Genomic DNA, 14,959 nt, shown 5'->3' on the forward strand with positions numbered 1-14,959 from the left:
AAATTTAAGATGTGGAAACTCAAACACAATTTAGAATGTCCTTTGTTCATGCTGATTAACTGCTTTGTAACTTATCCAGAATGTTTAGCAAAAGCAGCTAACATTCACTTCTATTGCTTACGCTCTGGATATTGAAGATAACAGCCATAGAATAAAGTCATGTTTCCTGAATGTTAGCAGAGTCAAGGAGAATGCAGAAAAAAGAAACAGATTTAAAAATTTTTGCTTAAGTCATTATTATGTTTTTAATGTCTTTAGCCATTAATAATTAATCATTCTTTAGCTGTATTTAGAAAATGTATATTTAAAAAATTTTAAAAAGTGTACCAGAGCTTGCCTGGTAAATTTCACATTCCAGATCAGATCTATTCATTTTTAATAGATTATTAACTTGCCACTGATCAGTATATGGAAAAAATTTCACTACAAAAAATTGCACTAAAATAACCATTTTCATGGGCACTAAACTAGGGTGGCAGTTCAGGATACAGGTTGAAATTTCACTACAAAAAATTTCACTACAAAAATTTTGCAAAACCTTTTTTATGTTTACCAAGGAATACTTGTTAAGCATAGACAGCCGTGACAAAAAAATGCATGCACCAGTCCTGTTTTCTCATTTCCTAGTAATCTGCATAGAGCTCTAGCCCTCATCTGGCCTGCAGGTTCAGGCATTCATTCTGGACTGCTGCTATCTTAGTGGAGAGCAGCACTGCCTATTAATATGGTAACCATGTGGCTATTTAAATTAAAATTAATTAAAATTAAAAATTTAGTTTCTCAGTCTCACCAGGGACATTTCAAGGGCTTAATGACCACATATGGCCAGTTGTAATTATTAGACAGTGCAGATGTAGAACATTTTCACCATTGCAGAAAGTTGCCTTAGTACTCTGATTTTTAGCGATCCCATAAGGAATAGACCAAACTGCACAGATTATGACGTTTGGTCTGCTTTGTTTTTCTGACATGGGAAACAAATAACCATTTTCATGGGCACTAAACTAGGGTGGCAGTTCAGGATGCGGGTTGAAAAATCTAAATGTGCAAAGACATTTACCTGCATCTAATTCTTCTATTTTCTGACTTTCTCTGGTCATTAATAAATTGTTACCATAGAGCGCCTTTGTTATTTCAAGAAATATGTGACTTCCAATACAACAATGATGGGGTCGGCTAATCTAGAGCAGGTAGACAGGGAATTTGGGGTCGTAGGCAGCAAGGATCAGCAACTTCATGGGCGAGCTGAGCCTCAGGTGCTGGGACAGCCTCCATCATGCTTCAGGACAGTGGCTCCTAAGGGTTTCAGAGTCACAGGAAATTCTGATAAAAGACATACCACTTCTTACTACCTAATTGTGCGCGCCATTTCAGGCACATGTGAACCCCTTGAAGTCCCAGTGATGTCACAAGCAGTATGGGGAAGGGACCAGTATCTTCTCGGGAAAGAGGGTTACTCAGGAACTGTCAGAGCGGGGCTGAGTGTTACAAGACTTGTGCTCTGTCCGCACACAGGAAGGAACTACCGTGCAAAGTCATGGATTGTTTCGTTTTTGTTTCATGGGGGGTGTGTGTGTGGAGAGGTACAGCCCTGCTTCCTTCAACACTCGAGGACCCTTCCTTAGGTATGGTGTCCTAAAGAAGTCCTCTATGGCTACCAAGTACTAGATTTTCCCCACAGCACATGCACCAAGGAATAAATATGAATATATTGAGAGACTGTTTACAAGCCTATCCTTAATAATTTTAACATCTTCATTTTAATATTAGAGTAGTACAAATGAAATGTGGTTGGCAGAAGCCTACAGGTGATAGGATAAGATGTTTCTTTATACGTATGCTATTATTCTACCACTGACAGCAAATAAAGTCCTTCCTTTTTATTCGGACTTTTTAGCTTGCTGAATCGGTACTGTCGTCAATAGTAACTTAAAAGAATTAATACAGCTATAAAAAGGAAAAGTAGTTTATATCCCTCCTGATTGTTGGATTATCAAAGATAAAGCAAAATGAATGATTCATCCTATGTTTTCATTCTTTTCAAGATGAATTTTTTTCCTAGTCTCTCAACAACTCTAAAAGTTACTCATAAGACTATTTGAGCAGGTCAAAATAAATCTATAAAGTTTTTATTGATATAATTTTCATGGACTATTATTGCTTAAAACACCAAAATCTACTAACTTTTTTTAAAGAATTACAGCATATCCTTTTACTCCAAAGGACTGGGATTTTAAAGAACTTCCACTGTGTTGCCCTGTGGAGCCAGTATACAGACAAATAAACACAAAATCCATGTACCTAATCAAACGTAAACAAACACAAAAATCACAGTAAAATTTTGGGAATATATACGTACATTAAGACTAAAATATCTGAATGACTCATACTTGCTGTAACTTTTTCCTCATTGTATGCACATTGTCAGATAACAAATACACATTTTAATAGAAATGATTAAAAGCAAGATAGTGCAGTCCTTCATCCTCCTAAAAACATTATGACAAAATGTAATAAAAGGAACACCTTCAGATTTCTATTACCAAATAGTCTGTAGTAATTCTACGTTCGATAACTGAATACGTTATGGCTACTCAAGGTTTAGAAATGTTTGATAATTCTGTGAAAACATTTAAAGACATACTGGAAATAATGCAAACAATTCTCTTCGTTGTTCCATAAAGGAAGGAAAAGGTCAATTTTGATGAACTAACGTGTTTACATTGGTGAATTCTTTACTTTGGCCATTTTATTTTATTTAGTAATGTGAATTTACACAAAGTACAAACAACTCCTACCTTCACCTTCAGACGCTACTGTAGGACTTTTTTGTTAAATGGGTCAATTGCATTAGTGAGATGGTATTTGGCAAGCACCTCTTAGGTTCCTCACCCTGTTGTGATACACACATGTGCCGCTCTGTCTTTAGGCAGAGAAGCCCTTTTAGCTGATAAATATCACCCAAAGCAAGGTCCTTGATAACAAAAAATAATTAAATAGGAGAAGCTGGTTACAGATCAGCATTGGTTTTTTCAAATTAAATGTAAAAGCCTTCTCCGGTTAAGAGACTGGCAAGTTTTTACAAATACCATCAGTGAGCCTTTTAGAAAGAAACACAGCCGCATTAGAATGGAGTCATTAGGCAATACATTTATTTTGAAGCCAATTAACCTTTTGTCAGAAAAATGTCGGTGCCGTAATGGTTTCAGCGTGGAGGTCAGCCTCTAACCGGGCACGTGTGACAGCCACCGCGGCTGACACGTGCCGCAGACAGAGAGAGAGTGCAATCACGAGAGGCAACCTGCTTTTGTATTCCACTCTGCATTGCCAGGGAGGGGACAATCTTGACCCATCCATTTAGGTAATTAAAGCTTCCATTTGGAAGTGTCCTGCAGGAAGGTGAAATTTGGGGGAGATAAATGGCTGTTGCTCTCTGTATTCAGCTACCAGTTCCATCATTTGATGGACTGCCTGAAACAGGCACCACTGCCAGGTTCTCATAAAAATAGGGATGAATTGGGCAGCAGACGATTCTCGGAGGCAAAGCAACTCTGTCATTTTCTTTTTTGCAGGCTGTAATTTAATTGTTAGTCAAGGTGGACAGCTGACACAGGGGGGCTTTCTCTGAGAGCTTGTCCACACCTTCCATTCGCCGAGAAATCACTCCGGTTTATCTACTTGGCCAAGTCTGTTTGGCTTTGGGAGGTGTCACTCCAGCGGCCCAGCTGGTTCTCCAGGCTGTGCCCTGACTTACCTTCCACGCTATTTTGTTTCCTTTCGAATCATGCTCAAGGGCAATTGGGAAGTCTCCTCGCTCATAAAATTTTCGAAATGCTGTGGGCTTGGTTGGTCTTTCTTTAAATGCTCCTGCAGCTGGAGGGCCTCTCACCTTCAAAGAAAAAAAAAAAAAAAAATAGAAATCAGGTCTTGAAAAATAACCAAAAATGCACAGTAAAAAGACTTTTCTTAAGTTTTAGTTTATATGACATATTCTGGAAGATAAAAACCAAATTGTTTAATGATGCACAACAGCAACTTCACTAATACAACATTCATAGAAGATAATTATTTTATAACCATTGAGGGTTTACTTTATTTCAAGCTATTTTAGATAGCATTCTTAGAAAAAGTCACTTTAAAAATATCACATGATAAGGAAAAAAAGTCTAAACTTTTGTTTAAGTAAAATATTTAATAGAGGACTTTAAGTTCAGAATGTTAAAACTTTTAACATTTTTAATAATTGCTAATTCTAATCTCAGGTCTGATATACTTTGTGGAATACTGAGGGAATAGATTTAAAATACATCCTTTAGGGGCACCCGGACGGCACGGTCGTTTAAACATCTGATTCTTGATTTTGGCTCAGGTTGTGATCTCAGGGTTATGGGATCGAACCCCATGTCAGGCTCTGCTCAGCACCCAATCTGCTAGGGGTCCTCTCTCTCCCTCTGCACCCTCCCCCTGCTCGCACTCTCTAAAACAAATATTAAAAAATAGAATATGTCCTTTAAGTCTTTCCATATACATAAAATGTAAAAAATGTTCTGTTGTGAATATTAACAAAATATAAAAAAGTTACATAAAATTAAGCCATAACAAATAACATAATTTAAAAAGAAAATGTGCAAGTATAGCACACCTTCGATATTATGAATTTATGAGAAAGTACCATTAGATTACATGAGATTCTGCCACCCTCAATTGAGATTTTTATCAAAGAAGAAATATTTCTTTTTTTTTTTAAGATTTTATTTATTTATTTGAGAGAGAGAGAGAGAGAGAGACTGAGCATAAGCAGAGCAGGAGGGGCAGAGAGGGAGGGAGAGAGAATCTCAAGCAGATCCCCACTGAGCAGGGAGCCTGACACGGGCTCAATCCCAGGACCCCAGGGTCATGACCTGAGCTGAAAGCAGACCCTTAACTGAGTCACCCAAGCACCCCAAAGAAGAAACATTTTATATTGAGTTATTCATTTTAAGAATCTTTTAAATCTGCAATGTTTATTAATTCATTAGGTTACAAAATTGAAAGTGATAGTGAACTATTTTGAAAATTATAGACCACTGGTTACCTTTCTCTGAAAAAAAGTAAATACTAGATATTTACTAGTTTAATAAAAACAGATTATCTTGTTAATTCTTAATATGGACAAAATAGCAAATAAGTTATGTAATAATTTAGTATTTTTAGTTACTTGATATCATGTTAATTTTTAATATCCATGTAAAAAATTTGAATTTCAATAAATATGTAAAATACATCTAGTATAACAAATATGATAAATACATTTTATCAGCACACATAGAAAAGCTAATACTAAGAACTGAGTGGGATATTAAAATATTGAGATGATTAAATGTTGAACTAGAGGTGAATAGTGAGGTAACACAAATTATTAGAGTTAATTTTTTAATTTTTTAATTTTTTTTAGAGAGAGAGAGACCACATATGCCCACACATATGCAAGGTTGTGGGGAGGGGCAAAGGGAGAGAGGGAGAGAGGGAGAGAGGGAGAGAGAGAATCTCAAGCAGACTCCCTGCTGAGCCCTGAGTCGCACACATGGCTCTATCTCTAGTCTAGATAGACACTATCTAGAATATGACCTGAGCCGAAATCAGAAGTTGGACACTTAACTGACTGAGCCACCCACGTGCCCCAGAGTTTAGAATTTCCTTCACTACATAGAACATTATTTCCAGCATATGTAATCACATAATTATTAAATAATCAATTATATAATATTATATATTATGTAATTACATAAATAATTGATGTGATACTGGGTAGTGGGGAAGCAAGACTGGCTCTTACTTACAAAATATTTGAAACTTCTTCCGATATTAGAATTATTAGCCACCATTTTCAGACAAATTCATTCGATTGTTAAGTAACCATATGTGTATGATAACTACTTTGTGCGGAGCTCTGAGCTGGATGTTATACATACATTCCCGTCTACATCAGTATGACAGAAACTACAGAGATGGCACTCCAGGACTTTAGCAACTTACGGAGTGGTAAATTTTGAAACACATTTTTGGAAATTGATAAAGAATTGACAACTTTCTATTTTGCCAACAAGTTATATACCAAAAAAAAAAAAAAAAAAAAAAATTACAATCTACCATTGCATCACCATTTTAACAAAATGGTGTTATACATAATCCAAAAATGTATACCAGCCAAAAAGTGGTATACAAGAAAGAAAAGAAAACTTAGCCAAATTAAACCAGCATCATACATACTTACAGAAAGTTACAGAGAATACGTGTATTCTCTGTAGAATGTGTATTCTACAGAGTAGAATGTGTACTACATTCTAGTGTATAGAATGTAGTGTATACGTGTATGTATATTGTGTATATATATACATATATACACAATATATGTGTATACGTGTATGTATATTGTATTACTGTGCAATACTGATTGCTAGTCAGTAGATACCTCATTTTTGGTGTTTTTTAAGAAAATAAATATTAAATAAAGAAAATATATATGTATAAATATACATATAGATAATATATATACATACATACATATAACTATATAATGAAATACTCAGCCATAAAAAAAGAATGAAATCTTGCCTTTTGTGACAAGATGGATGAAGCTTGAAGGCATTATGCTAAGTGAATAAGTAAGTGAGACAAAAAGACAAATACTGTGTGATCTCACTTATATGAGAAATCTAAAAGAACTGAACTCACAGAAACAGAGATCAGATTGGTGGTTGCCAGGGTCTAGAGGGTAAGGCTGACATCTACTGATCGTCTTTTTTCATTTGCTTTTTGATCTTCCTGATTCTTGTGTGATGACTGATTTTCTGTTGAAACCTGGACATTGGTGATTGTGAGACTCAGACCTTCTACCTTCTGTTTTAGCTGGTTTATTCCAATATGTGTCTGGCAGAGATGTGGGGAAAGGTTACGAGCACATTACAGTCAGGCTGGGGTTGAAATCCTGGAGGCCCACCTGGCCTCTGTTGACTCCGCAGAGGGAGTTTCTCATGGATCATGGGTGAAAGTGGGGGCTTCAATACCACTAGGCCTCCAGTGACACCTCCTGGACAGGTTGGAGAAGGAGCACCCCGTGACTGTTTTCCACAGGGACACCATGGAAGGGGGTGGCCTCATTACTGCTGGGCAGTAATAACATGCCTATCCCTCAAGGAGGCATTCTCTGAGGGCACCCCAGCAGAAAGGGATAAGAGCTTAGCACAGCTGGCTAGGGTAAGAGTCCAAGCTATCCCCACTGTGGGTGCTGAGGACCTTTTTACTGGTCCAGTAAGGATGAAAGGCTCAATTCCTCATTCAAAACATTCAGCTACAACCATCATTTAGATCTTTCATCTGCTTATCATCTGCTAACCATCCTTTCCATTCTTCTAGATGCCAAGTTATTATTTATGCTTTGACAGCAAGTCTCCCATTTGTTTAATTGACCAAAATTTTGCTAGAGAGTATGCATCTTTCTCCCTTACTTTGTATTTATCTTAAAATCAATTTCTCTTTTTCCTTTTGTCTCCTATTCTAAATATATTCCATTCTTTCTGATTCTGAATTCAAAATTCTAATCATCCAAACTTTTCAAAGAATGAACATATTTCTCTCTAAGAAACTAAGGGGCTTTTTATAAACTGTTTATAGATAATGTATACTTCCACTTTCTTCCCATAAATTTTCATGGACTCGCTACAGAAATGATTCCATGCCTACAGTTCCATGGAAAGTCTTCACTTAGTTTGCTATGTAATCACCCAACAGTGTGGAAATTCTTTCTTCAGTGTTTGTTAACCTCTGTTCTTATATTTCTGCCATTTACTCACTTAAAAACACTATTTTTTGGATTCTCCTATAGACACATTACAAATTAACTCTCGGCATCTCAAATCTGAATCTGAAATTTGACTAGTCAAGCCTGCAGTGCAACATGGGCATTACCTAATCGTACGCAGCTGCTCTGTCACTGTTCCTGGATAATATTTTTTCTGTTCCAAATACATATATATCTACTTAAGCCTAATAGAAGGCTAAAATATTTTTAATATTCTACACATGATCCATTCTAACATTCCAAGTGATTCTAGAAGTATGTACATGAAAAATCAAGTAAATAACAATCTCTGGAAAGGTAATAAAAATAGTACTACTGGAAATCACACAGATGGACGTAGCCTGACTAAACAAAGTTAAAAATTAGCAAAATACTGTTAAGAATCCTTATGTACATCCCATATTTATCAAAGGACTACTGTACATTTTACTTAATGTCTTAAGAATTTTACCCCAACTCATTATAAATAATATAGAACAAATAAGGAACCATAAATCAAACTAGATTTGTGGGAAAATGCAATTACGGTTTGTCTGAATGGTGGGGGCTGTCCATAAACCAATTAGGAAGAATGGGTGTTGCAGCAGAATGCTTTTAATAAAATCTAATGCACTTGGGAACCAAGATATTGAATGCACTTTGAAGTGACTGTAAATGACAGAGTACTTTATATGCTTACACTTATTGAATGCTGGAATGGATTTAGGACATAGACCACAGGCTCTACATACGGTCACAAAAACTAATCATAATTAGTAGGAAAGAATTTTAAGGTTCTCTAAAATTCTTCTTATAGTTGAAAGTTTTCTTTTCAATAGTTTTATTTTTTAGCATAAACTGAAGCTGCTTAAAAAAAAAATCTTTACTTCAAGTGGGAAATCTATACTGTGTTATTCTACTTGTCTGTTTAGCCAGCTTACTAACATTGAAACAATAAGAAGCAAAGATATTAATTTCTTATCTTCATCAGCTTTAAAAAAATTTATTTATCATTTATTTGAGAGAAAGAGCACCGCGAGAGAGCACAAGCAGGGGGGTGTCAGAGGGGGAGGGAGAAGGGAGCAGGGAGCTCTCTGAGTTTGATCCCAGGACCCTGGAATCAGGACCTGAGCCAAGGTCAGATGCTTAACCAATCAGCCCTCCAGGTGCACCTCTTGTTTTCATCAGCTTTAACCCGGAATGTGGATTCATTGAAAGCGCTGTGGTTAAGCAGTTGGTGGGCAAGGGTTGTCCTATCTCCCAGCTACTGAGGCACTTGAATATTAGCCCCAGGACTGGCAAATTTATTGCCATCAGCCTACACTTCAGAGTAAGTAGGACTGGAATTCCGTGTCTGCCCCACTTGCCAATCGTAATTGCTCTAAACATCAGAAATTTTGCATTATCTACAGTTAGCAGATGAATAAGAAAATGCTTGCAAAAGTACTACAAATTGGTAAATCTGATTGTATTAGTAGATGGCGCACCTCATGTTAACAAAAGTTAGCTTGTATTAGGTAACGTTTGTATAAGAAACTTTAATAATATAAAAAAACATTATGATAGTGATGTTTTTGTTAGTAATAGCTAACAATGCCTTATATGGTAAAATATATATATTTCAACAAAGGTTCAACATATATAGACATACTGTGGAGTCCTTAACAGTCAGGCCCTACAGGTAATAGTGTCAGGGAAAACATCCAAGGGAAGTGGGTAACCTATTTTAGGAAGCTTATTCCGTTGGGATCTAAAGGGACGGCCTGGAGTCAAGATAATCAGTGTGAACTTTACTGCGGTAGTCCAAGCACAAGGTGGCAAAGGCTTTAAATTAGGACGTCAACGGGAACAACAACAATACCCCCTAATGAACTATTCATTGTTTTACAGGCATTATTGGTTTCAGTTTTCGACAAAACCCACATGAAATGATCCTTATGGACAAGAAAATCTAAGTTTTAATAGCCTCAAAAAACTGTCGGAAATCACAGAGTTATTAAGTTAATAGAAAAGAGACCCCCAGCGTTTCTGCTCTGCAGTACATGTCCTTAGTCACTATGCTAGCAGGCTGGGTTTGGGCAAAAACCTAGAGGGGAATTATCTGGGGCATGTGACTGATTGAAGACATCCAGAGGCAGAGATGAAATGGGCTTCTGATAATAAAGATGCAAATAACCAATTTGTTTAAGTTACATAAAAAATAAACTATGAGATGGAGGGAAATCGTATTAAATTACTTTGAATTCTACCACCTATTAATAATTTTGTGCTATTTCCTTTTAGAACATATGTAAAAATATCATAATTTTTCATTTTTAAGTCTGTTCCATTTAATGTACTTTTTCACGCAGTGTAATACGTTTTGATGTTGCTATGGATAATAGAAGTTCACTTTTGGTGGCTAAGCAATATTCCACCATTTGCAATTATATTTGAAATTTATATTATTTCTGAATTTTTTTGCATTTTGTAATCACATTATTATAAACATCTCAGGCATATCACATTTCCCCCATTTTAAATAATACCCTTCAGACAGAGTCCCTCATATGAGATAACAAAATTAATCAAAATTTATATTTTATGAATCTTGATAAAATTATTTGCTGATTAAAGAGGAGAACAGATTTTCTGTCTTAGTCTGCCTGGACTGCTATACCAAAATACCAGAGATTGGATGATTTAAATGACAGATATTTATTTTCTCACATTTCTAAAGGCTAGACATCCACAAGGAGGATGGCAGCATGATCAGGTTCTGCTGAGAACCCTCTTCCTACTTTGCAGACTGTTGGCTCTCACTGTGTTCTCATGTCCCAGAGAGTGCTCCAGAGGAGGTCTGGTCTCTCTTCCTCCTCTCTCAGGACATTAATCATGCCACAGAGGCCACACTCTTAGGGGCCATCTCATAAACCTAATCCCAAAGGCCCCACCTCCAAACACATCACACTTGGGGTTAGTGCTCCAACATAGGAAGTTTGCAGAACATAAACATTCAGTCCATAACATCTTCCTATTGTTCAATTTGGATTACTATGTTTAGCAGAGGATGAATATTTTCTTACTTTAGTATAAATGCTATATGCATACATTTATGAAAATATGTTCATGTCTTTTCTATATTAATATCAATTTGTATGAATTTTTTCTATCAACAGATATCGACCATTGCTTGCATTTATTGTAAATATCTCCTCGCCTTTTTTGTCTTCCATTTTTACTTATTTAGCATTTTAAAATATCATGCATATATATATATATACTTTTTTTTTTTTTTTTTTTTTTGGCAGGAAAGTTTCTTTGTTTTTTTCTTTACTTGCTCTTTTTGTCTCCGGCTTTGAGTTTCTTTATATCATTCCTCCGTCAGGATATTGTGACTGCTGTGCACAATGAATATTGACTAAATCATATCCTTCATCTACTTAAAATCCACAGATGATTTCCCACTGACATGCATTCCCACCGTGCAGGCATTTGGAAGCTGACAGTGATGCCTCTGGTTACTTCTCCACAGGCTCCTTCACCAATTATGCCCACATACTGGCCATTCTCAAATATGGCCTGCTCTCTTTGGGCTCCATGACTTTCCTGTTCCACCAACCTCTTATTCTCCATCACTCCATTCCTTTCCCTCCTTTTTCTCCTGAGTAACCACGAATCACCTTCATGACCACAAACCTCTCTAATTCTCAAGAGACTTTTCTGACAGGCCATATCCCAACCTTGGAGTTCTCTTCACATTAGGCTTTGAATGCCTAAAAGACAAACTAACAGTAGACCACCAGAACAATCTGTATGGCGATGATCAGGGAGATCTGGGCTGTTGATAAAGTTTGCCTGTAGTCAAGGTGTGGGTTAAATCAATGGGAATTGGTAAATCTTTCCAAAGGGAAAGTAAGAATACAGTGAGAAAAAGGCTGAGAACTTGAAACATTTCCTGAAGACTTAATAATAACTGGATTCTGTGGGAGACTAAGAAGAAGAGTCAGAATGGTAGCAAGAAAATGGGGAAGGGATGGTATAGAAATCAATGAATGACAGGAACACGTTTTTTAATGATACAGGTGGGCCAATTAAGAAGAGGGTTTAAAGTTCTCTGAAAACTAAAATGCTATACTGGCATGATGGGATGGAAAGCAGATTGTAGTGCATTGAGGGATGAATGAGGAATATGAAACCAGATGTAGTCTTTGGGAGCCATCCTGCCCCATGAACTGTTATAATCTGAGTTGCTAGTATGGTAGAATTGTTAAAGTTGGGCAAAGTTAATTGTGATTAGAAATGGAGACAGAAAAAAAAAAAACATTAATGGGCTATAGTACTGGAATTCATAAATGAATCACTTATGGAACTGGAATAGATTTTAGAATAAAATATATATTTATGACTAATACACTTATCTAAAATAGCCAGAGAAACATGAGAGGTATAGGTTTTTCAGTGTTAAAAACTCATAAACCTGAATTCAAGGACCTATGGTCACATGCACTAAAATATTTCTTAGAAATAGAGTTAAGAAATTGTCTCTAAAATAGATCCTGCCTATGTCATTCACTCATTGAAAAATACATTGAATATATAATATTTCCAAGTCACTAGGCTTGGTATTATTGGTGACAAAGCGTTAAGTCAAATATATGATCCTTAAGACATATATCATTTAGGAAAAGAGATGAGAATATTCCCTAGACTCTTCTATAGAAATAAGCAGGTGATATGCCACAGAAATGCCACAGAAATATAGAATTCTGTGCACTCAGATGATAAAACATTTCAGTTTTAAGACATTATTTCTTTCATTAGAAAATGTTATTTAGCTTTGCAAAATACCTATAGTTTTCAGTGAAGCCAGGCAGAAATATATTTTAATTTCCTATAAACTTGAATTCTTTTTTTTTTTAAGATTTTATTTATTTATTTGACAGGCAGAGATCACAAGTAGGCAGAGAGGCAGGCAGAGAGAGAGGAGGAAGCAGGCTCCCCGCTGAGCAGAGAGCCCGATGTGGGGCTCGATCCCAGGACCCTGAGATGATGACCTGAGCCAAAGGCAGTGGCTTAACCCACTGAACCACCCAGATGCCCCTATAAACTTGAATTCTGTACAATTTCAATTAGAAGTAATTTTCAGATAATTATGGTTGCTGTATCACAGATTTGTGTATCTACAACTTTTGTATCTATTAATGATTAAGTCAGAACCAACTGCCTGTATTTTCTGTACATATCTTAGGTCTAAGTAACTATGAATATTGTCAGTCTTATGACCACCAGTTCATTACTGATGAGACCAATACATATTTTCTTTTTATGTAAAACCTCTACATTAAAACCCACATTTTCTCTTCTGAAATTTACTTGGATAAATGAGAAAATTTTGCTTAAAATCAAAGGCTTTGTGTGACACTTAAAATGAAATAACTTAGATTAGTCTAAAGTGCTTATAGAGACTAGTTTAAATATGATTAGAATAAATAAAAACTAAAAGTAGCATTATGAATGTTATAATATGTTAGAATTAAATTAGCACTGTCGTATGATGATTACATTCCCCCCCGCAAAAAAAAAACAAAACAAAACACAAAAACCAAGAAACGTATAGTTTTTCACACAGGTAGAATGAGGGTCCAGTGTTAATGAAGGTAGTAATACGGAATGAAATGACAAATATTTCAATCCAAAAACTCTAGAAGACTTTAGTACTAGACTTGACTCTTCTTGACAATAAATTATGTCCTGCTTGTTCTCAAAAGGATCTAAGGTAGCTTGTGAAGATACATGCAGTACAGAAGTAAGCATGTGCATGGTGCCGATGAGTTAGTTCCCATACATCATGGGCAAGTGATCACACAATTTGGAGCCTCAGCTTTCTTGTGGGTCAAAATAAAAAATTACACTGGCTGACCTCTGAGATCCTTTCTATACTTTTATAACCTAACATCTGTATTTATTAATTCGACAAATACTGAGGACAAACAATATAATCAGAGAATCCACCCAATTGTAGAGCTAAGTGGAATCTCAAAAAGCACAACTCCCTGTTGGAACCTACAGGGGCTATGGAAAGACATCCCTGTTTACATTCCAAGGCTTGTTTTTCTCAGCTCTATCACCTTTATAACGACCTCAGTTTCAGAGATTCAAGACTTCCTTCAGGCTACGATCCAATAACTTGATATAAAAATGCTTCTTCAACAACTGTATGAAATAAGGAAGTCCCGAAGATTGCTGAGAATATTACGGTTATGTCATTTTAAATTTACAACTGAACTGGAACACACTTGGCACTAAGATTTTATTTCAAAATGTTGTCTCTGTAGCCTAAAATAGTTCTGAAAGCAATATTGGACTACACAGCTTCTCTAAATTGTTTTGTTTAAAGTAATAGGCATCGGTGGTCCTTTAAATTCTCCACCGTCCGGGGAAAAAGGAGACTGATAGCCTTTCCTAACAAAACGAGATGCAATAATCAAATGATAAAAAAGAAATCTTGACAGTTGAAGGCTAAAAACGTTTACTCAAAAGCTGTTCTCTCCTTGCAGTTAAATATGGGAAAAGGCCACATATTTAAGTGCTTGAGTGTGATGCCTGCTATCAACCCGTCTCCAGAGAGTCATCAGAGATTTCAATTTAGACTATGCTGTTTAGCATCTGTCTTGTGGAACTGATAAAATGCCTGAGCGCCGGAGACAGCTTGGCTAATACACTGTCACACCCAACACGAAGGCCAAAGAAATGAGTGAGCTAAATGTGAAAGGAGAATATAAATGGGTAAGAGTTTAAAATATACAGTATTCCTCTATACGTTTAATGTTGAAACCGTGGTAAACAGTTTATATCTAAATGTACATTTCCTGTGTCTTGCAAAAGAGTTCTTTCTTACTGAACAATTAGAATAAAAATGTTATTTTTGTATATGTGGAGAAACTGTGACCATTCACATCTTACATATCATGAATATTTTAAATAGAAAATGTGAAAATCCTTGCGTCTAATGATCCAAGCTGATATTCTCCAGGAAAAGAAAAAGACCTAGTTATTTAATAGAAAAAAAGTTTTTTTGGAACTGTCTACAATAAAAGATATTTACATAGGTAAAAAAGAGTTCTGCCTTCCCATCAGTCTACTGGCTCCCTCTAAAAT

At 36.0% G+C, this 14,959-nt stretch overlaps 1 protein-coding gene across 1 annotated transcript in view; it reads right to left on the minus strand.

Moving 5' to 3' along the window:
- LOC111158685 (parkin coregulated) overlaps window positions 1-14,959 on the minus strand; it is a 503,721-nt gene that overhangs the window by 422,479 nt on the left and 66,283 nt on the right. Inside the window, exon 2 of the mRNA XM_022520893.1 lies at window positions 3,755-3,889. Coding sequence (XP_022376601.1) covers window positions 3,755-3,889 — 135 coding nt within the window. The remainder of the gene's footprint in view (window positions 1-3,754; window positions 3,890-14,959) is intronic.

This window comes from Enhydra lutris, unplaced genomic scaffold (genome assembly GCF_002288905.1).
Source record: "Enhydra lutris kenyoni isolate GAN:26980312 unplaced genomic scaffold, ASM228890v2 scaffoldscaffold62, whole genome shotgun sequence".
Classification (NCBI taxonomy): Eukaryota; Metazoa; Chordata; class Mammalia; order Carnivora; family Mustelidae; genus Enhydra; species Enhydra lutris.